Source organism: Lagopus leucura, unplaced genomic scaffold (genome assembly GCF_019238085.1).
Source record: "Lagopus leucura isolate 7727_CA_CO unplaced genomic scaffold, USGS_WTPT01 Super-Scaffold_100014, whole genome shotgun sequence".
Lineage (NCBI taxonomy): Eukaryota > Metazoa > Chordata > Aves > Galliformes > Phasianidae > Lagopus > Lagopus leucura.
In genome coordinates this window covers 14,072,665-14,096,830 of record NW_024962268.1, presented here as the reverse complement: position 1 = coordinate 14,096,830, position 24,166 = coordinate 14,072,665, and the positions used below count along the sequence as shown (strand labels likewise).

Below are 24,166 nucleotides of genomic sequence, written 5' to 3'. Positions count from 1 at the left end.
TCAAACTACTTCTCCTTTACTCTTCTTAAACTTTCCTTTAAGCCTAAAGACAGTTCATATCTGCATAGACATTAGAAACGTTTAGCAAAAACTGAAAGTTGCTACCATAAATATATTTTTAGTGCCAGATGGTTAGTAGAGCAGGAATTACTGCTGTTTTCACTAATGGTAATGGAAAATCCTCATCTTCTCTGAAAGTTATGCTCTGTCCCTCACTGCTGTGCACTCCAGGGAAATAACTGGGGAGCTTCCTCCCTCAGTCTGACCTCTCAGTAATAGTTTTTGTTGTTTGTATCAGTACTTACAAGTCACATCCTGGTTCTGTGCTGGCTCTGCATTTTTCACCCGTCAGAAAAAGCAAGGAGGCTACCCCACAAATGCACGTAGACTTACATTGCCGTAACAAATACAAGTAGGAAACTATCTAGAAGGTACAGAGCCTAAGTGCTAAGCAGAGAAAAGTTATTGTAAACACTCTATAAAATGGAGCCAACCATTCACAGTCCCACTGAGAGGAGACTGAGCAGCAATCCATTGCACAACAGCAAAGGAGCCATAGGCTTGCAGTCCAAGGAGGGGCACAAGTCCAGCCTCACTCTGTTTTGTACCTTGTCAGGACAGTCTCTTTGCTTTTATCACTGCTGAAGCCATGGTCAGTTAAAAAATTGGATCCTATTCCCAAATGTAGGAAGATAATGTCTATGGATTTGGTACCAAAAAACATGTGCTGAAATGATTAGTATACCACCATCTCCTAAGTTAACAATTTTGTCTTGCCAAAATGGTTCTTGAAGGTAGATGCTCCATTAATATTAACTCTTTTGAATGATTGGCAGAGTACTGGAACAGGCTGCCCAGGGGGGCTGTGGGTTCTCCTTCTCTGTAGATATTCAAGACCCACCTGGATGCCTACCTGTGCAGCCTGCTGTAGGGAGCGTGCTTTGCAGGAGAGTTGGACTTGATGATCTGTGGAGGTCCCTTCCAACCCCTACAATTTGTGATTCTGTGAATAAAATTTCAACAACTTTATTACTCCTCAAGAGCAGACCCACACCACACATATATACTTTGCTGGTTGTATTTGGCCTCCAGTGTTTATTTGTGTGTGTTGTCTGTGAGCAAATTACAGCATATCTCTATCTTGAAGGTTGTTGTAACTAAGATGTACTTACAGAAACTGACATTTCTATCTAAGCCATTGAAACAACTAAGTGCAAGGCATATGTCTGGAGAGATAAAATAGTCTTTAGAAAAATTTCCATATTTCAGGCCAGCAACTTGGCTGAACTCAGGTTTAATCATTTCTTACTAAGACAAATGACCTCTAATAATTTTGGACAAATTGGCCATACAACTTAACAGGAATATGAGGTTTTCAACTGGAAGCAGTAAAATACATATAAAAGTGAAGAAAGTGTATAAATCACATTACAAAAGAGGTTCATCATTAATAAAAATGAAAAGTATCAAAGATAGCCTGTGCCTTATATTAATGGGCTCTGTGGTTCCCAACTTTCTCAACTTCTGAAAAATGGGCACAGTGCCCCTGACACGGGTGCACTGTCAGGCGCATGTAACATGACTGAAGACCTGGACATCTTCTTGAGGAAAGCAAACCATGCCAAAGGAGTGCAGAATTTAAATGTCTCCCTAGATGAATGATGTCACATGAAACATTTTCTCTGAGGACTGTGCTAAACAGTTCAAAATAGATGTAGTGCCTGAGATGTAGTATCTGAAGAGATGTCAGACAGAGGAGCTTCTTTTCCATGAGGGCCTCATGCAGACTATGCTAGGATAAATTCAAAGAAAGTTTTGTGTTGTTTTCATAGTAGAATAGATCAGCTCCCAGAAGTGAAAAAAAAAAAAAAATAAATAATTAGAAGAAAAAAATCAGAAGGCATGGCAGGGTGGGGAAAGAAAAAGCGAATCCCCTAAAAGTAGCTGTTGATATAGCATAAATACCAATGGCATTCACAACAGGGCCATAATAAAAACAGAATAAAACTGTATTCATATCCATCAGCTGATTTTCAATATGAGAACCAACAGGCAGAAATCAACACGACTGCAGAAGGGAAGACTGAGTGTTCATGATTAGAATTAAACTTTGGCAACGTCAGCTTAAATCTAGAGCATTTCTGCCTGCTGGAGGCAGAGACCAGCTGTGGTCCAGTGTATGTGACACCAGGACTGGCCTAAAAGTCTCCTTTGGAGGAAAGAAATAGTGACAGAGAAGATAAAGACGTTCTTCCAGTAAGCAGTCTTCACATCTTTCTGCCCAGCCAAGCCTTGATTTATGTGTCTTAAAAACACTGGGCAGCTCCAAGAGCAAGCTGTGTCCCCAGAGAGCACTAGCTGGGTTAAGATAAAATTCCTCAGCAGTGTTCAACCTTTTGGGGGAAAGAGAAGCTGAACAGCAAGGCAGAATGAGCAGAGACATACAGTTGCAGACAGACTGACTGACTCCTTCAGCTGCTGAACTGAGTGGAAGCGCATTTTCCCTGGTAATTGCTGGATGTCTGAGTACTTCATCTAACATGAAGGTAAGACAGTTGTTTACTTAGTTTGTACTGATGAAGTGAATATGGCAAATGCAATGAAATGTTAATTTATGTGGAGAAATACTTGGCTGAAAATGTGACTGGACAGTATTGGAAGAAAGAAGAAAACTGAAAAGCAGTACTTTGTACAACAAGACTGAAGAAAATCAGTGCACTATTGTCCTTAATTCTCCAAGCAGAGTAGTGTAAAGATTGCAGAAATTTGGAATAGCTGCATGAGGTAATGGAAAAATAAGGAAAAGAAAAAAGTAACTTTGCTTTCCTTCTCTTTTTTTTTCAGGTGCTGGGGATTTTTTTGTTGCTGGAGGTTTCAGGCTTCTTTCCCATTTTTTCCAGGTGAATATTTATTTAGAAAATAGCATGGTACAGACCAGGCATGGATAACTTAACAGACAATGCCTGTTGCATGTCATGGGGCTGGGCTTAAAGGTGTTTTCAGACGAATTTCCTGGCAGAGAACTGACACTGATCAGCACTGCCACTGTTATCCATGGTGACAGGAAGGAATTATGGTATCCCTCATCTCTTTGTTCAGTGGAGGAGGAGCAAGTAGTAGTGTGAGCCCGCAAACCACATCTTGCCCTGAGCCAGCCCCATGTTGTGGGCAGGTCACACCCCTATGCCTCCTGCTTATGCTGGAGGCACGGCAACCCTGACTGCTGCCCAGACACCTCTGGACATGATCTGGATGCTCTCTACTTTGCAATGTGGAGCTGGTCTTTGAAATTACCAGTGGATTCACAGGGCCTTACTGACCTTCAAGACAAGGGAACATGCCAAGTTTCTTGCTGATCAGTGACCAGAAAGGTTGAGGAGGAGCTGATTTTATTCTTAAGAATGGAAAGCAGATCTTGGTAGTTTTAGTGGGAGCCTGATGGTTTCCCTCATTTTCTTTGGAGGTCTGCTTTGCTGTTTAAAGAAGTTTCTCACTAGTGCTTTTGAATGGAAATAACAATATTCCACTTCTGTTTTTATAATGCAAAAAACCCTGCTGGGACAGCCGTTCCCGTCCAGTCAATTGCCATTGGAATTCTTTTGGCCCTTGGTCCGAGTGTGATGGCTGTACCCAAAAACAGGTATAAATAGACACATTTTTAGGACTGCATGATTTCACAAACATATGCTTTTCCCCCCCCCCCAGTAATGAAGAATCTGTTCTATCTTTAAACTCAAACCAAGTTGCAAACAAAAGCACCTGAAGTGCTGTTCCACAGAAGAGCAAAAAAGGTTGCTGTACCCTAGAGAACGGAATCCTCCAGTCTGTCTTCTCTGTGCGCTCTTTCAAAGCTGTGGTATTCACATTGTAAGATAATTTGTCCTGTTTTTGTTTTGGTGATAGTTCCAAAAAGATTGACTAAACTGTTCAGTACACCAAGACATTCTTCGGCTTGTACCACTTCCACTCATCTTCATCAGAGAGGTTATATGTCAAGGGAAGAAAACGTTGTTTCAAAATATTACACACAATGAAAACAAGTTGATGATTTTTAAAGTATAATTCTGTTGATTGTACCTTTTGTTTTCTTTCTCATTTACTTTTATGTTGCATCAGTTAGGGAGGTTTGGTCAAAATTAAAGACATGCTAGGAAACTGTACTTTTGATTTTTAGAAGCCAAAGGAAACCCACTTGATGCTAGATTTTATTATATCTCTCAATAGCATTTTGATTTGGAAGAACACTAGCAAATTCATATCAGGCATGACTAGCCTATTAATAATATAAAAGAAAACTAAAATTTGTCAGCACTTTCCTCCTATTGGTTTCGTATCAGATTATTGAACAAACCAGCCAAGTTTATGGCTCAATCTAAAGACCACGTAGTTGTCTTATTATTAACTCGTGAATTTGTTACCGTACTGTGGCAATATGAAGTGTGGTTAGTCTTAGAAAAAAGTAGTGAATGCCTCATTCTTTACAGCAGTAGAGCAGCATCCATGTCTTGACACCAGTGAACTGTTTCTGCTTTGCGTTTCAATTTTAAAACGCAATCTCTCTTGATTTACATTCAGATTCGGAGGCGGACAGTAGCGGTTTATGGGCAGTATGGGGGAAACCCCTGCTCTGGTGATGCCTTTCAAACAAGACCCTGCACCCCAACAAGGGGATGCCCAACAGAGGATGGCTGTGGCGATCGGTTCAGATGCTCTTCAGGTACCATCCAAGATATTTTTCACCATTTTCTGGACTTTGAAGTTAAGAAATATAACTTTGTTGTCTTTGGAGTTTATAAATGAGCAATGCCATTAGTGAATCCTTGACCTACAAATAGATTTGATTTAGCAAGAATTTTTTTCCTTTTCAGCCTCAGATGTGATTGTAATTTTCAATTTACTGAATTGCTTCGAAGTATGTTTTTGTGTTTAATTAAGAGAAGGTAATTAAAGAATGCAACCTTACATGACATTGCTGAAAACTGATCAAGGCTATATTCAAACATCTTAGAAACCATCTGGGTTCTGGACACTGAGGGACCCCAGACTAATCTAGCATGCAAGCAACTTCTGTTACCTTCACAAAAAAAGACACACTACCTCATTGGGCAGATATTTATCATAGAGAAATATGATAAACTTGTTTTGATGTTATCAGAAAGATAATCAGATTTAATCACATGTGATATGGCACAAGATGAAAGTGTAGGAAGAAAACTTAGAAATAAACAGTCTTATTAATGTATCAGAAGACTTGATTGGCTGTGGTTTTCATGAGGGTACTATGCACTATTTCTTTATGTCTACATTTACTGTTGTTTCACAATCCCTCCTAAGTCCACTGTGGGAATGGCAAGCAAATTAACATCACAGTTAAGTGAGACAGTCATTTTGATTTTAGCTGATATTTAATTTTAAACAAACATTCCTCCTTTCTCATGCATTTTTATTTCCTCTTAGGTCAGTGTATTAGCAGATCTCTAGTGTGCAATGGAGATCAGGATTGCGAAGAAGATGGTGCTGATGAAGATCAATGTGAAGAGAAGATGACTGTATGTGATACTGATAAAACACCTCCAAATTCAGAACTTACAGGAAAAGGGTAATGTACTGTGCAGACCTCTGTAGTACCAGCGCCAAAAGCTTTCATATTTTTATTGTATTTACAAGCTTCTGCTATACAGACAGAATTCCTGGGCCAATGGTAGAGCATCTGATATGGAAAAGTGCTCCAGCTGCCTCCATCATCCTGGTGGCTCAGAGCAGCTGAGATGTACTAGCTCTTTGATTTGAGGCAAAGAATAAAGCTTTCTATTCTACTATTTAAATACATCTTCTGATATGTGAAATACAATGTAAGCCACTAAAACATAACTATCAGAACAGAAAAAATGAGCCAGCAACATTCATTCTTTTTGTTTACTGCTATTTCATTTAGTGCTGTGGATCCACATCTATTTTTACTTTTGCATCCTCCATGCAGCCTAACAAAACAATTATCTCACGTTTCTTTCGAATAGTTGTATCACTTGGAACATGATATGATTCAGTTATATAGTTATATAGTTATACTATATGCTATAGTATAAAAATGTTTTTGAGTGGGTGTCCTGTTGTTGCTATTGCACATGAATTGCTGGAAAAATAAAAATAAAATCACTTGAGATAAACATAAATAAATTAAAGTCAATCAATGTGTGTCCATTTTTGTTGAAATATTAAGAGCTTTTTTTTCCATGTGCTCATGTGCTGTTCTACCGACAAAAGGTTCTGTCAGTTGAGTTCCCCTTTTCTTACGTAAATTAGATTATGAACTTAGCTGCAGATACAGCATTCAGTTATAACAGGATGGTAATTTTTAACTTCTGTAGAGGAATTTCTGCCTCGGTGTCTTAATGATTTTTCATGCTTTTATTCATGCAGCTTTGATGCAGTCACTGGAGAGTCTAGGGGAAGAGTTATTCATACAAAAAACTTTGGAGGACAATGCAGAAAAGTCTTCAGTGGGGATGGGAGAGAATACTACAGGCTGAGTGAAAGTGTTCTTGCTTACACCTTCCAGGTATGTTTGCATTAAGCACAACTCTGTGTTTAGAATAACGATTATAATGGGGAGAATGAGAATCCTTGCAGTGTCCCTTGGCAGATAGGCTTCCCTAAACGCAGATGAATAATGCCTGTTCCCTCTCTGCAGAAAGCCCAGGAACTGTGGCTGTGCTTCATCTCTTACAGAATTAAATGCAGAGAAAATAATCCTGTGCCACTGTACATCTGCTGGCTGGAGTTATCAAACTAACGCTATTGCTAATAGCAAAATGTTTCAGTGCCACCAGAGCTGTGGGCCATATGACACTAGGTGCTCTGTGAACGTTGTGTCAGTTTATGCTGAAAGAATCTCGTATATTAAAAGCTAAAACAAATAAATTAAAGTATATAATGATTTCAAAGGTGTATACATATGCTTACTATTTTGAAATAAGCTAGCTTATGTCTTGCTAAAATGGAAAGAAAAAAGTGTAATTGCTCAGATATGATTTCTAACTCTCTCACAGCTAGAACATAAAGCCACCTCTTTTGGATAAGCTGCAACTTGAATTACCTTAAGAAACATGATGGGCACCTGGCTTTGGAATACTTTGCGGAGATCTTCCATTGAGACGCTTTATTTCAAATAACTGTCTCAGGGATTTGGTTTGTCTCCTTCTTGTCAAAAGTAGGCCAAGCAATCATTAATGTACTTTACTAAGTAATGTAGATACTTCATATACAAACTTACATGTATATATACATATGCACACACATGTAACAGAATTATATAATTATTAAGGCTGGAAAAGACCACTGAGATTGTCTAGCCCAACCATCAACACACCACCACCATGCCCACTAAACAATGTATCTTAGAACCACATTTACACATTTCTTGAACACCGCCAGGGACAGTAACTCCACCACCTCCTAGGCAACCTCTTCCAATGCATTACCACTCTTCATGAGAAAAACTTTCCCTAATATCCAATCTGAATCTTCCCTTGTGCAACTTAAGGCCATTACCTCTCATCCTGTATGAGAGTAACACTACTGAAAAGTAACACATTTTTCAATAGTTTTCATAACATTTCATGAAATCTGAAATGGATTCAGCCTGTAAAACACTCCCAATTTTCTGCACCAGGAAGGACTTGATCTACTTTATATCATTTTTAACATCCTTCATAACCTCTTTATACAGAATTCTATCTTCCATTTTCTAGGTTAAAATTCAGAATGATTTCAGTTACGAATTTTTCAACAGTAGCTGGTCATATATGAAACACACAGAAAAGAAGAAAAAATCAAACAGTGGACACAGTTATTTGGAGAAGAAAAATGAGCAACAGAGTCATAAGGTATGTATGAATTGTCGCTGCAGCTTGGAATTTTGCATTAATATTTCCATCTTTTTTTTCATGCACTGTTATAGAGAGATGCACAAATTAATTCTGCACATATATTTTTGTCAGGAAGGGCATGACAGAAAAGAAGTCCCTTAAGATCTTTTCAAAGAGATCAATGGTTTAGTTGCCAATAAAATGGCTTGGCTGATGTCCCTTCCTTCCTTCCTTCCTTCCTTCCTTCCTTCCTTCCTTCCTTCCTTCCTTATTTACAAGTTATTTTCCTCCATATTTGAGGAAGAAAAGCATCAGCTTCTTGTTATAACTGATTATTCTTTTCCATTTTCTTCCACACATTTTTTTTCTACTATCTTTGTGAGTGTAATGGACTGAAAATATTCAGATAATACTGTGATTAAATTATCTTATAATATCTTTTCCTCTCTCCATTAAGAGAGAACTTTTGCCTGTAACATATATAAAACGAAGCATGAGATAAGTAATTTGTGAGTGACTCTCAATTAAGAAATAAAACCTCTATCTCACAGCAAACAAAATCAAGTCACAAATATATAAATTTCATGGCCTCCATGCTAACAGAGGATAAGCTTGTCTTGCTGCTCTAACAACAATGTATTTTGAGACTTAGTCTAACAAAATTCAGAAAGAACTTTGGAAGGCTGAATTGATCCTCTAGATAAAATCAGACTGAAAAGGAAAACTTTTCTGGTCCCTCCAATTTGCTTTCAACAATTCTATAAAGATTTGTTCATTATCTGATATCACATCTTCATCATCTGGCTGATAGGAACTATCCTTTTTGTACAATGAAGCATGACTGATTTATTTTCCTTTCCCCAGAGTAGACAGCTGATGGTTGTTGAAAACACTGTGGAAGTTGCTCAATTTATTAACAACAACCCAGAGTTTCTCACTCTTGCGGAACCATTCTGGAAGGAGCTCGCCAACCTTCCAGTTTTCTATGAATATAATGCCTACCGAAGATTTATTGAGAATTTTGGGACTCATTTCTTACATTCTGGATCTCTAGGAGGACAATACAAAGTTATATTTTATATGGATACTGACAAAATGAAAGCAGAAGGTAGAGTATTTCTTACCAGAAATAAAATGAACAAACAAGAATAAAAAATTCTTTGGATGTTCTTCCAGCTGGTATCTAAAATCTAGAAAGAGACTTCTACTTGCCAGCCCATTCTCTTCATGGGCAAAAGAAAGAAGGTTATAAAAAGTTTTAAACTGCAATGTTTAGTCAAAGATCTGCCTGTGTGACGTGGGGTTCTCTGAGTAGCCAAGTTATCCCAGCTGTTTCAGGACCTCACCAGGCTAAAATAGAGTTGTAGGGCCAATCTGAATCTCAAATAATATTAAAGCTTAAATGTTGCTTAAAAGCGGAGGTTGGGTAAAATGTAAAAAGCAGAATATATTGCAAACAGAGCAAACACCAGAGTGACATACACAAACATACTCAGTGGGGAGCAAAGCTGTAGGACTAGAGATTGCTGAGAAAAAGAAGGAAAGAAACAATAAGCCTTTCCCAGGTATGCCTCCCATCTGTCAGTCTCCATCTATAGGCTCTAGAAACATGTGGACCTTCCAACTTGCTTTTTAGCTGCCTTCTTATTTTTTTCTTTCTAATGCACACTTGAAGTCAATACACAGCTCAGAAATGAACCTAACATGCTCCCTATGTGCAATGTGTTAACGGATGGATTTATCTGCAGATATGAGCATAACAGATATGTATCAGTGCACCACATCAGGCTGGAATTTATTCATTGTGAAGAAGAAGAAAACAAAGTGCTCTAAGCTGGATGAACTGCTACAGACTTCTTCAGGTGAATGTTCAGTAGTAACTTGTACAGTTATGTCTACAGCTTCCATGTTCCTCTTAAATATCTGTCAAAATGAGGAGCAGGTGTTGATAACTGTGTTGAGCTGCATCATGACATGTTGAACTCAGATCCAAATGTCTACTTTAAAAGATTCCCTAGCACCAATAAAATGTAGCTGATGTTTTCCCAATAATTAGTAATTTTTCTGGACACCTGCAAAACCAGATATTTCTTGTATATCATCCATGTAGGACAGCTGGATACAGGCACAGATGGTTGATCTGCATCAATGAGGCCTGTGACTACTTACTAGTACAGATTTTGCATGTATCATTTCTATTTCCATTTGCAAATATTACAACGGTGGCATTTTCTTTATTTTTTATTCCCAAATATTCAGGAAGCAACAACAATAAGATCAGAGGACATCCCTACATAGAAGGTGGAAGCCCAAGTGCTGTTGCTGGCCTTAGCTATCTAGACCTGGATGATCCTGCTGGGAACAACCAGAGATACTCCTCTTGGGCCAGATCGGTGACAGACTACCCCAGAGTAATTAAACAAAAGGTAAGGATAGTTTCCTGAAGCAGAGATGAGCAGATGGGATTACTCCAAAGGGAGAAATGATTAAGCTATAGCTGGTGATTAATCAGGTAGTAGTCTGAAATAATTTTGTATTCAGATTAATTTATAAATTAAATAAAAAATTCACAGGAAATAAATTCCATGAAGTTAACATGAAGTGATAGCTGTATCATCAGCCTAGCCTTTGGCAACTTGATACCTACACTTTTACAAGCCTTCAGTAACTTTAGTAGAGCTCTATCTAAGGATAAAGAATCACCCTAACATTTCAAAAAAGCTCAGTTTCCACATAGCCCTGTTCATGAAAGGCATATTGGCAGATTTGTGCAGCTTCCACTCAGCTTGTTCTTTTTATCCCTCTCCCTTTTCTGTGCATGCAGAAATTTGATATGACTGGGCATTCTGGTAGCCACACACACAAGGCTGATTATGATCATATTCACCACTACCTTGTTTAAACTCTTTTTGGAAGCAGTCCATACACTGAAGAAAGGTGTGATACCAAAGGAACTGCCAGGGGCTTTTCAGTTAATGCAAAAAGATTTTGCTTATTGTTGCCTTCAGTGACTGCTCAGTGATATGGTCTGATATCCAGGCTTTTGGATTGGAAATGGTTTGGCAAGTATTAGGGTTTTTGTACCTTGCTGGCCTGTTTTATGGTACACATTTATCTCAACTGTAATATCGTATCTCAAATACTTTTAAATATATCTGAGCTAACCAGTAGCTTCTAGGGGTGCTGTTTAAGCAAAGCTGACTTTCCAGAAAAAGGATAATATTAAAAATTAACGTAAGAATCTAGACAGACAGGAAATTAGAGCATCTTTAAAGTCCCATGTGCAGAAACATATATTACAAACCATTTCACATGACTAAATATGCTTACACACTATTCTATCTCTAGTATAACTATTTAATATCAATGTTTTTCTATTCTCTGCAGCTAACACCATTGTATGAGCTGGTAAAGGAAGTGCCCTGCTCCTCAGTCAAAAAGCATTACCTAAAGCAATCCATTGAAGAATATATGGCTGAAAATGATCCCTGCAAATGTCAGCCATGCCAGAATGGGGGTGAGGCAGCTGTGGAAGGAACTCAGTGCACTTGCTACTGCAAGCCTTACACCTTTGGAGCAGCTTGTGAGCTGGGAACTCTTGTGCAAGATCAGCCAGGTCAGCACTTTTTAAGCTCACGAGAGTTCAGAATGGGCGTATGTGTTCTGCTTCTGGAGCCTGTCCTGCTGCATGAATCACTGCTGCCCAGCATTCAGCACAGGTGGATCTTCAAATGAGCCTGACTCTTGTTTTGCATGTCCAAGCAGTATTATGCAAACAATTTTTGTGTTATTATTGTTAAATGCAGTGGACAACATTAGCACCTCAAACTGCAACCTTCTATAAACAAACAAACAAACAAACAAATAAATTGGAAGGAATAGCAATATAAATAGGAAGGAATATGCACTGAATGACCAGCTACCAATACATTTGAAAAATCTTGTTCTTTAATTTTTTACCTAGCTGTAGCTACTGTTATGTTGTCTTAGATTGGTAAGCAATTCCAAGTCCATCGAAATATAGCTACAGAAATAGTGAGTTTGGGAGAAAATAGATCATTGCCACCTGGACCTTTCTGTAAGGTCATGTTTTGGCTCATCTTTAGCTTGTTGGGGTTTTTTTATTTGCTTGTTTGTTTTTAAGGACAACAACCCCATAGAGCTTTTTAATGTGAAACATCCTCAAATGTCACATAGGTATTGTTGATGGGCGCTGGAGCTGCTGGTCTTCCTGGAGCTCTTGTTCAGGGGAAAGGAAAACCAGGAGCAGAACTTGCAACAACCCCTCCCCAAGTGGTGGAGGGAAGGACTGCATAGGAGAGCAGCATGAGAGCAGGCCCTGTGAGAATGAAGAGCTGCAGCACTTTCGGTAAGCAGAAAAGGAACATCTGCGTTATGAATACAAGAAGTGTTAAAAATCTAATCCAAAATACCATGTAAGCTACTGAATTCAGGGAGAAGGTCATTTATTGAGCTGTCACGTTTAAGCTGAAACAAAATGAAACTCAGAAGTTGTGATTCTGATAGAAAGTATGGCAGGGAAATGGGGTAAAAAACTGTAAATGTGACACTATTCTGCTCAGTATTCTCTCAGACAGCCTGGCAGTGCCTGCTTTAAGTTTAATTGTGGCTTCTTTGGAAACGTAGCATTTTGAAAGGAAAGCTGAATTCAAACTTAACCATACTTTTGTTTACTTTATAGTTTTATTGAGCCACACTGTTTTGATACATCCATAACTCCTACAGAATTCTGTTCACCTCCGCCTCTCTTGGCAAATGGATTTGTTCAAGTAAGTTATTTCTACTACTCCATTATCTGTTCTATCCCCATCAGCAGTATTTCAACTTCAGTTAATGCAGAGATCCACTTGCAGCCATGTATTTATCCTGGTAAGCTCAGTATCAGAGCTACTGCATAGTGGCTTTCTCAGCAGTTTTCCTTGGCTGAAGTTTACGGGGCATTTGCTAAGACTTTTTATTAAGAATAAAAGCAAACCATAAAGTCATATAGAATCCAGAACAAAATCTTTACTTTTCAGTATCACGCTGCCTATACAATAAAGAAATCTACATGTGCCATATCCTAAAGACACATTAAAAACGCCTGTGCCTTGTGAATTACATGTTAATATAGAGGAAATAAGAGAGGAAACAGCATAGAGACTATGCAAGGTCATCCAGAAGGTCCACAGCAAAATTATAAACACATTTTAGGGATCTGCAGTTTATATCCCGTGATTCACCATTATGCTTTCTTATTCTCTGTTGAAATTATGACATGTAAAGGTAAATTAGGCCTATATAACAAGGGCAAAAAAATTCTTCAGACTACTGATTACGTCTTCTTTATTTCTGCTCAATAAGTAGATTGAAGCATTAGTTATCAAACCCATTAGTTGTCTCTGCACACCTGCAACCTGTGGCAAGGTCCCAGATTTGGTGCTGTCTCTTTTGCTAGTGATTTTTTTCTGTGATCAATAGTTGTCTCCCATATCAGAGCTTTTGTTTCAATAACTAAAAGTAAATCCCTCCACTTTGAAATGTAGTCTCTTTTTTTTTTTTATAATAGGGAGATTTTTAATATAACAGAGGGATATATAAATGACAAATGGCATATGTCCTGAAGTCCAGCTCTTCTGAGTGACCGTTATCACTTTTACCTTGAGGGAACTGATTATATGCTTCCTAAGAATTAGCAAAGCCATATATTGTTCACTGATCCATTTGAAAGGCTGTTTAAGAGCTTGTATTCCTCCTCTAATGCTTGATAACTGGTGTGTTTTCTGTCCATTTACACAATGGCAGGATAGAGCTGTTCCATCACTGATGTGTCACTGCCAGATCCCTGGCAAAGGGTCCCCTAAAACCTAGCCCTACCTTAGTTTAGTAAGTTAAGGTAGCCAGAATATTCTGTATTTTGCTGATTTTTTTTTTTTTTACATCTCCATTTTGATCTCATCTTCTGGCTATTGATAACCAGCACAGTCCACAGTATTCCAGAGACTCAATCACTTTTAGAATATATATTTTAAATGACACCTATTTATTTTCTTTCAGAATGCTGAAAATTCATATCCTGTTGGGAAAACTATTGTTTATGCTTGCAGACATGGATATTCTCTCATTGGTAATCCTGTTGCTAAGTGTGGCAGTGATTTGGAGTGGCAGGGTGCAGACAGATATTGTCAGGGTATGTCTGTTTCTCATGTTGAAATACAACTTAATTCCTGAATTCCAGTGAAACTTCTCTGAGTGTCTGCTTTCCAGTAGTAGCAGGGTAAATGCACACTTGTATTTCCGAGATCCCTAGACAGAATCTGCTTTATGCTGATTTTTATTTTGCAGCCACGTTTTTTATACTGAATATAAATATGTCCATGAGGGCTGGTTTTAAGACAGGAAATGGAACAAGAAGAAAAGTCCAGTCCAAGAATTGCTTTCTATGTGAAAAACTTTTGTTCCTTCATTCAGTCCTGTGGTGGAATTCAAAAATTATTGGTGTAAGCCAAGCAAACAGAGTAAAAGATCCAGAAGGCAGCATTGGACAACCACAAAGCCCTCAAGTAACCATCTTGTCATAAAAGCACAGCTTCACGGATCGCTTTCCATCTTGGACAGTCTCCTCACTCCACTCTTTTCCTCTTTAGCAGTCAGTTATCCTTGGGATTTCTTTTTGACAAAGATGTTTCTTATGATTCAGTATTGAGTGGGATTAGAGATTTTTCTTATTCCTTACCCAGTTTAGCCATAACTGACTACCACAAAGGCTAGTCCATATTGCTTGAACACCATCTCATTGTGAGAACTAAGTCCTTAGGTTGTTCCAGGGCCCTGTTTGTATGATCTGACCATATTAGCTTGTTACTCACTGATATGAACCCTCAGCAGAAGCGTGGGTCAGACCTGTAGGTAGCAGGAGGAGATATCGTCAGAGTATCCTTGGTACAGCACATTCACTTTCGTGGTGTGATTTGTTAATAGCTCATGCTAACATGATCAGTGTATACCTACAGGAGCACCATCTAATCTTATGATTTGATTTCTTAAGAAACTTAGGAGATAAAACCCTTTTTTGCAGCCCACTGGTTCACTGTGGCTATCTCAAATCTCATTCCTTAGAAACTGCTTGCCTCCTGCCTCTCCTGGAGGGGGGGCTGCAAGGAGAGCCATGGAAACCTTCGTATGAGATTGGTGAGAGAATAACTCTGTCCTGTTCACATGGCATGCATCTAGAAGGGGCACGCTCCATTTTGTGTGAACCCAGTCTCAAGTGGACTCCTGATATGAAAACCATCCAGTGCAAAAAGGCAGGTAAGCCATTGCAATCCTCGAAGTGCAACACAGTTTATTTTCTTGGTAGACCATTGGTGGTATAGATAGAACACAGAATTGTAGCTGACATGGCTGCTACCCAGGCATGTCTCCTACTTTTCAAGTATGTTGTTTTTTGGTCAGCCAGCTGCTGCCTGAGGTAGCCTGATTGGAGATGAAGGGCAGGTGGCAATAAGGCCTAGACCAAAAGAGCAGCAACGTCTGAGTTTCTCATTCTCGCCATTCATCACTGTATCAAATCGGTGTGCACATTAACCACAAGAATTTCTGAGGGATTAACATATCTGTACATAGTTCAGCTCACCACTGTTGAAGTACAGAAGTACCAGATCTAAAGTACCACTGATGCCAACTTCCCAACTCTTTCAGCTTAGCCTTACAGACCCTTCTTTGTTTTGTTTTGTTTTGTTTTTTTTTTTTCCATCATATATTGAAATTCCAGTAAAGATTAGAAAGTTTCAAATGCTTTCATCTTTAGAAATAGCTTGTGTCTTGCTTAAGGGAGCATTACTTTGTACAACAGTTAGAAAAAATAGTGAAGACTAAAGACTGTAAGATGGAACTTGCAGCTGTATTACCATCAGTGCATAACAATATTAAGACTCACTATTTTGACACAGGGCTTTGGAGCCTTAGCTTTTCTGGTTCCAGTAGTGAAGCCAGTAACTCTGAAACCTAATGATAAAGCTGTTGCTAGCAATGATTCAGCATTGCTAAGATTAGCAGAGACAGACAGCTGCTGCAGAAATGAGATGGGTGTTTGAGCTTGAACATAGTACCTGGCTCTTTCCATCTGACTCATGACCTATGGGTAAATTACTGTTCAGTAACTTTATAAAGTGTACCATATATTTTTAATACTGTTGGTTCCTTCTGAGCTGAAGGAACTTTTAATGAACATGCAGGATATGATTTTGTGTCATGGCTGTATAATCCAGTTCCTTTTATGCTCAGCTGGTAGGATACTTTTGGAGTAAAGCTTTAGCAGCCCTTGTTTTTCTGACCCTTGGCATTGTCTGTGTTCTTTTACTTCAGTTCCCAGTGTGAAACCAGAAGTGACAGAGCCTAAATGTCAGCCATGGGAGAAAGTGCAGCAGTTGCAATGTGTGTGCAAATTGCCCTATGAGTGTGGGTAAGTTCAGGCCGGATTTAGCAATGACCTTCTCACTTTATTCAAGTCCAATTAAATTTCTGAAGTTTTCATTCCATGACAGTTTAGAAAGCTTTATTCATGAGAAGCAGGCATTGTACTTTGTTTGCTTTACAGCTCATTCAATGTCCTACTCATCACTTACCTGCCTTGTCAGAGCTGTCAGTGGGTTTTAGCAATGATGGAATTCAGTTAGATGACAGAAGGTGAAGAAATAATTTCAGTTCCACTTGATCTGTGAGATAGATGGAAAAAGATAAAATGATATTCTGAAGATTTAGAAGACGGAGGAAAAGTTAGAACAGAGACCCTTGGAACATAAAGCATCAAAGCAGTAAGGTAGGGAAATAAAGCAGCTTTCTTTTCCCTGCTAGGGACTGCAGCATTACTAACAGCACAATAATCTAATTTCCCATTTGCACAGCCATTTGCACAGATCAGTTATGTCACCTTTCCTGACCTCATAACTTGCAGACCAGGGTTTATTTCCTATCTGATCTAAGCCTACATTCAGCAATAAGCAATGCAGGAGAAAGGTATGTATATGAGTTGAACTGTCAGTTCCTTGCAAAATGTTGAAGAAACAGAATCAAAACAGAGATTAACAGGAAGAGGCCCTACAGACCATCCTGTGCTGACAGCCAAATGTGCCAAAGAATTCAGCATTCCAACATCTGGCTGGTTTTCAAAGATCAGACGAAGTTTCCAACAAAGTCACTACTGAGCTTTAAATGTGAAATCCAGCCAGCTTATGTCACAGCAGAAGCTAAGCAGTTTGGAAACTTTAGTATGACAGACTGGATTTGTCCTTTCCTCATACAGCAGGGAGAAGATATTTTGAACTCCTCTCCAGTGATTTCAAAGTAGCAGAATTTCTCAGTGGAGTAGGTGTACTGTTCCGTCAGCCTCAGAGCTCAGTAATGCCTTGCCCGGTGACTCTAGTTATAAGCCAAAATTCAACACAATTTGAACATTTCAGAATTACAATTAGTGATTTTTTGTTCAGATTTTGTAGATCATAGAATCATAGAATCATAGAATCACTAAGGTTGGAAAAGACCTAAAAGATCACCCAGTCCAACCGTTCACCTATTCCCAATAGCTCCTACTAAACCATGTCCCTCAACGCAACATCCAGTCTTTCCTTGAACGCCCCCAGGGTCGGTGATTCCACCACCTCCCTGGGCAGTCCATTCCAGTGCCTGACCACCCTTTCTGAAAAGTAGTACTTCCTCATGTCCAGCCTGAATCTCCTCTGCCGTAGCTTGAAACCATTCCCCCTGGTCCTATCACTAATGACACAAGAGAAGAGGCCGACCCCCAGCTCACTACAACCTCCCTTCAGGAAGTTATAGAGAGCAATAAGGTCTCCCCTGAGCCTCCTCTTCTCCAGGCTGAACATTCCCAGCTCCTTCAGCCTCTCCTCATATGGCCTGTGTTCCAGACCCCTCACCAGCTTTGTTGCCCTTCTTTGAACACGTTCCAGGGCCTCAATATCTTTCTTGCAGTGAGGGGCCCAAAACTGGACACAGTACTCGAGGTGCGGCCTCACGAGTGCTGAATATAGGGGAACAATCACCTCTCTGCTCCTGCTTGCAACGCTGTTTCTCATGCAAGCCAGGATGCCATTGGCCTTCTTGGCCACCTGGGCACACTGTCGGCTCATGTTCAGCCGAGCATCAATCAATACCCCCAGGTCCATTTCCTCTACGCAGTCCTCCAGCCACACCGCCCCAAGCCTGTAGCGTCGCCTGGGGTTGTTGTGGCCGAAGTGCAGGACCCGGCATTTGGCCTTGTTGAAACTCATCCCATTGGCTCCAGCCCAGCTCTCCAGCCTGTCCAGATCCCTCTGTAGGGCCTCGCTACCCCCAGGCAGATCCACACTTCCAGCCAATTTGGTGTCATCTGCGAATTTACTGAGGGTGCACTCAATGCCCTCATCGAGGTCATCAATAAAGATATTGAAGAGGACAGGCCCCAGCACCGACCCCTGCGGAACACCACTCACGACCGGTCGCCAGCTGGATTTAACTCCATTCACCACCACTCTCTGTGCCCGGCCCTCCAGCCAGCTCCTTACCCAGCCAAGAGTGTACCCATCCAAGCCTCTGGCTGCCAGCTTCTGCAGGAGAATGCTGTGGGAGACAGTGTCAAAGGCTTTGCTGAAGTCTAGGTAGACCACATCAACAGCCTTTCCTTCATCCACCAGATGGGTCACTAGATCATAGAAGGAGATCAGGTTGGTCAAACAGGACCTGCCCTTCATGATCCACTGGATCTTAGCCAGTATTTGAAGACACTGCCTTGCACAAGTGTAAGGTCTGTAATAAGCCAGTTAAGAGTTTTATAGTCAGTTGTTTTGCTAACCTAGTCCTAAACATTTTATCTCAGTACTCACTAAATTGAGGCAACAACGTCTCTGGTTCATGGATGCAGTGAAGTTATTTGGGGGGAGTCCCCAACACTGGGGAAGGGCTTGGATAAAGTCACAATAACATTGTAAAATTAAATAAGTACATTTAAGCTTAGTTAAAATTAATCTACTGCCTCCTGTTTCCATTTTTTTTAATTGCATTTAAAATATCAGGAAGATACATAGCAGTCATTTTTGTTACTGATACTGTCTTTTTGCTGTCTTGAAATAACACATCTAATAATAGAAAGATAAGTCATCATCTGTCAAAACAGACCAATCTGCCAGCCTATTAATGCTGTAGGACACAGACATGTCAGTAGATGTTGGTCCTTCCTCAGAGTGCAGAAGTAGCCCAGTTTGTTCTGCTGTGGTGGTGACACTCAGCAGCAGCCACTGCTTAAGAGGTGGGAACAGTTGACATGGGAAGAACTGTGGCTTCAGACGCATCACAAATCCAGTGACAGCACAAGAATCCCACGAGGGATCATTTGTCCCTCTGACAGTGCCTTAGGTTACATCTACCCTCACCAATTACAGCCAGAGAATGGTCATGGGCAGTGGAGCTGCTGAATCCCTAAAGCAGCACCTGGCAGAGTTTTGGAAGGAGTCAGCACTCCAAATGCAGCTCAGGAATCGTGGGGGTGAGGGACCAACTCTAACGGGCCATTGGTTTTGGTCTCCTTTTGTGGACAGAGAGAACATAACAGTATGAATGCAAGCTTTTCTGTTTGAAAGGGTGTGAGGTTGCGAAAGGGCCATAGCACAGTTAGTGCGTTAAGATGGATGAAACCTCAGCTACTGGAGGCTAAAGACCAGCACCTAAGCACTAGATTCAAGGGTTTTTCCTCAGCATCTATTTGCATAGCATCCCTGTCTTGGCCTACATTATATTAAAACTTATGGGCTTCGGATCATATTTAATTCAATTTCTTGCTTAGTTTCAACTAAAAGCTGCCCACCTCTCATAGCAGGTGAAAGGGAGAGAAAGTGTATGCTGATTACAGCTGCAATTTCATTTCTTCTTTATGTTCTTCAGTGAAGGAGTGTTCCTACCCCCCACCTGAGTAGAAGTTGTTGAATTTTTTCAGGTTCCCTTTACACAAGGACTTTTCCTTGCCTTTAATAATTTTTATTGCACTTCTTAGAGCCGCCTGTAACAGTCTTTCTAAATTAATGAAAATTAATAAATTCTGTTATAAGCACAGATTCACTGTGCTTTTTCTGGACATCTGGTCCTGCATCTGGTCATGTTGATTTCCACTGACTTCTCCCCAGCTGATCCAGCCATGGCAAATAGGTACAGCAGTCTCAAGATAGCTTGAAGTATTACTGCATTGTAGCTACAGATTGGCAAAATGGAGCATTCATTCCTTGTTTCTTTCCCAGCATTCAGATTTCCCTGTGTTCAACCAAGCGGTGAAATCAGTCTCTCTCCCCTCTGCTGCTGATAAAGTGGTGCAAAGCAAAGACATTAACACAATCCTATCTGACTTTTATTTTTCCAGCTAACTTAACCTGCCTCTTCTACAAATTTTTGTCCTTAAGGATCAAATACTGAGATTTACCATTCTCAGGCAAATATAAAGGCCTCTGAGGAAATTTAAACATAATACACAACTTAACTTAAAGACTAGATGCTTCCACTGGATCACATTGTGTTATTCCAAATTTAAGCTGATATTAAAAAATTAAGAATTTCCTGTACCCATACCTGCTAAAATAACTTTGACATCAAAAATCAGTGCCCCAGCATCTCATAGGCTATGCAGCCAGACAAGAAAATAATGTAATGGAGAGAGATGCAGAGTTTCTGTTATTAGCTGCTTGGCACAACATATCTGTTGGGCTCTTGCTGTACCTCAGAATAAAAGAGTTAAACTCATTCTTTATGTCAACAGAAGATCAGTAAGGAAAATACATGTGACAAACATAGGTACAGGTATTGTGAATAATAAAAGGCCCATGGCAATTGAGGATGCAAACATCTCAGGGGCAGCACTGTGTGGAAAACAAAAAAGTCTGAATTATTCATGCATCTAAGCCTCAAGTTCACTACTTCTTTCTTTGGATGTACCTCACTGAAAGGAAAAAAAAAAGAATTGAACACTGAACGTTTCCCATTCTCTCAGCTCTTTTTAAGACATACCAAGATAAAACACTTTTAAATGACGTGATCCCTGCTTTTTATTTTTAGTCCTTCCCTGGACATCTGTGCCACAGATCCAAGAACAGAGAGAAACACACCATTAACTGTTTGCAAGATGTATGCCTTAGAGTGCATGGGTAGAAAATATTCTCTTACTAATGCAGCAAACTGCAGAACACCTCAGGCAGCTGAGAGATCTTGTGGGTCATGTCGCTCGTGGGAAAAATGTGAAGGTGAGAGATTCGTTATGATTTTAAGTGAAATTTGTTTATATGAACAAAATGAAGTTCATAACCCCATTTACACACTATTATAGTGGTGATGGCCCTGTGCTGGTGCAGCACCTCCAACCATTCCAGCAGCACAGGGCACAACACTACTGCTGAGTGGATTCAAGCCATTCAACCAGGGTTTGGTGTCTGAGTATGGCAGGAAGAAAAAGAAACCCCGTGGGGGAGAGTAACAGAGTGACAGGTTCTACAGGAAAAGCTTACACCTACTCCCTCTTCAATGAGTTACCTGATTTGATGTTCCTTGGGAAGTTGTGCATGAAGCTTTTGCCTTACTCTTTTTTCACTGTTTTAAGTTCCCCAACTCAATAACTGCAGGAGTCTTTGCTGCCCTAAAGAACAGCTAGTCTTTTCCTGGAATTGGATGAGCTGTCTTCCCAGCTGTATCCTGTGGCAAGGAATTGAATGTTTCATTCTGTACCACCTAGAAAAGACACTTGTTTTTGTTCATACTTTGCTGCATATCCCCAGTTTCTCATATTGTGAGCAAAGGTGAAGGAATATTCCCCTAGAGGAAAGAGGCTCAATCTTTTGCAAGCTATGCTCAGTGGAAGTTCTCAAATTCCCTGATTTAATTTCCCTGAGTGTCCTCCATTACAGTGCATTTAATAGAGGGCTGGCAGAAATGGAAAGATAAAGGAGTAAATTATGTTTTCAGAAGTGCCCCAGATAGAAGGCACAGTTATTGTCATATTCTTACAGTAAAAAAGATTGCTTGATAGGAATTTGTCTATTTTGTCTACCCACTCTGAACAGACAAAAAAAAAAAAAAAAAAAAAAAAAAAAAGATAACAAAATTGGATGGAGCTTAAGTAGAGATAAACATACCACACTGAAACAAAGACATGGTTGTGAAAAGTAAACCTCCTCACATGATTATTTAGATGTTGGCACTGATACAACTATGCACATTTATTTGTAGGAGCAAATCCTGTTATAGTGACACTGCGTATAAGTAAGTAAAAATTCAAGTTGTGTATGCCTGACTGGTTTGTTGCTTTCCAAGGACAGACCTCTCATTGCACAGGGTATCTGGAATCCAGAGCAGTACGTTCACAAACTGGTGTTAGCAGGCTTTCAGCAGTAACATCAGAGATGTCCCTGAGGCAGCAAGCCGTACAGCTGATGAAGCTTTCCCACAAGCACAGCCGAGCTAGCTGAGGAGGAAGACCTGCTGTCGGCACTGAGCTCCTGTTGCAGCCAGCACCACCTGTTGGTGCTTCTAGTTATTCCGTCAGACATGAATGCCAGCTCATGTTACAACTGGCTAAGAGCACCCTCTGCACACCGCTGTTACTCCCAGTAACATTTTGCTAGGAATGCTTTGGTTTGCTTTGCATTGAGTCAGATGCCATCCTAAGTGCCTTTTCCTCTGTGCCCTTACTCAGCGCAATCCAACAGCTGTGTGTGTGACGAAGATGCGCCGTGCGAGGAGGGCAGCATCCAGGTCTGTGCTGCCGTGAGCGACTTCACTGCCCGCCAGACCATGACAGAGTGTGAGGCCGGACGGCTCCAGTGCCAGGGGCAGACTGTCACCCTCATCAGCATCAGGCCCTGTGATGTGCAGACCAAATGAGATGCGTTACGGTTCATTTTGTTTATTGCCACGGGATGTGTCAAAATGTGTCAACTCTTGGGCAGGGCATATTTCAAACCATGCTCTATCAAATACAAGCTGTGCTGTGAAGCCCACTGCAGCCTACGGGGCTGTGTGCATTGGCTCTGGTCGCAGTGACCAGGGCCCTTCGTTAGGCAGAGCTGCACTCTCTGCTAAACCAAAGTCTGTTGGCTTAGGCTTCTGACTTAGCACTGGCAAGCTTTGTTTGCATTTCTGTCACAATTAAAAAGTGTTCCTGAACTGCAATCGCCAAAGCAGTGATGGATTACAGTATATAGCATTGCAAATGCATTTTTCTGAGAGCAGCGCAACCATATACATGTGTTGACTACTGCTTCCTAGAAAAAGAATAGCCTTTACAAAATAAGACATACAATTCTTAACTTTTGATAGACTAACCTCTTCCTGCTGTGCCTCATTCAGCTGTGCAAACAGCATCTACAGCATTGAACCTGTTGCTGAGCCTGAAGCTTTTAAAAGTCTAAACAAGATGCATTAACAGCAAAGTCAGCTTTAAATAATGAGAAGAATGTCTTTGCTCAGTTTCTTGTACACAGAAGCACTTCAAGAAGAATCACTGTTTTGCACTGTTGTAGCTATCACCATGAGCTACATTTCTGAGTGCAGCTAACTGCATTACATTTGTCACATATATTTATGCTTGTGCCCATACTTGTTTGCTCAAAGACCATTGCGTGTGGAAGTCTTCTACCAGAGCACGTCTTTCTCATGGGAGCTATTAGGGAAAATACATTCTCGTGGGCATGGAGACAGCATACAATCCCTTAGAGACGACCTTGGAAGAAAGACAGTTACTAAATGCAAGGAGTCTCTCATACTCCTTCCATATACTTGTCATCAGGCAGGGACACCTTTGCTCGCTAAGGTTGAATCTTGCAAGTCAGCTGAGGTGCCTCTCTCAACCGTCCTTTCAAACAGTGCCCGTAATGACATGAGAGGTGGGCAGTAAGCAGCAGGACGAGTGATCAAGAGAGTGCAGCGCTATCAGCAAGAAGCTAGTGTGCTTTATAAATATCAGATGTTGTTTCTTAGTATCAATAAATGCCTACCAGAATATACGTCTCCCTTGGTTTTCATGTTTGCATCTGCAATTTACCTAACTCTTGTAGGCCCTACTCTCAGCTGACAATGCTTTGCTTTCTGTGGCGCTGGAAATGAGGATTAAGCCTGGATCATGATTGTTATTTTAATTACTCTTTCTGTGGGCTGCTTCTTTTTTAGAAATTTGTAAATTTTTGCAGACAGTTTACAGATTAAAATAAGCAGAATAAAGGCCAAATTAATCAGTTATTTGCTCTGAATTATCTGCTGAATATTTGGGGAAT

General features: G+C 40.2%; 1 protein-coding gene across 2 annotated transcripts; it reads left to right on the top strand.

Annotated features, from left to right (window-relative positions):
- Positions 1–2,338: 2,338 nt before the first annotated feature.
- C7 (complement C7) lies at positions 2,339–24,131 on the top strand. Of its 2 annotated transcripts, XM_042875377.1 has the most exons (18): positions 2,343–2,546; positions 2,845–2,900; positions 3,565–3,640; positions 4,576–4,717; positions 5,458–5,599; positions 6,421–6,559; positions 7,752–7,886; positions 8,733–8,976; positions 9,617–9,730; positions 10,128–10,294; positions 11,256–11,484; positions 12,066–12,237; positions 12,571–12,658; positions 13,926–14,058; positions 14,988–15,179; positions 16,236–16,332; positions 20,961–21,145; positions 22,591–24,131. In XM_042875377.1, exons 1-18 carry the CDS (start codon positions 2,541–2,543, stop codon positions 22,776–22,778), a joined length of 2,505 nt encoding a protein of 834 aa, XP_042731311.1. In that variant the 5' UTR covers positions 2,343–2,540; the 3' UTR covers positions 22,779–24,131. The 2 variants fall into 2 exon arrangements, with proteins under 2 accessions (XP_042731312.1, XP_042731311.1); XM_042875378.1 differs by lacking the exons at positions 20,961–21,145; positions 22,591–24,131 and adding an exon at positions 17,173–17,409 and having other exon boundaries at positions 2,339–2,546.
- The last annotated feature ends 35 nt before the right edge of the window (positions 24,132–24,166 follow it).

Coding starts and splice junctions, on each gene's coding strand:
- C7 (XM_042875377.1), top strand. Junction 12,238..12,570: donor GAAGAGCTGCAGCACTTTCG/GTAAGCAGAAAA, acceptor TTTACTTTATAG/TTTTATTGAGCCACACTGTT. Junction 14,059..14,987: donor TGCAGACAGATATTGTCAGG/GTATGTCTGTTT, acceptor CTCATTCCTTAG/AAACTGCTTGCCTCCTGCCT.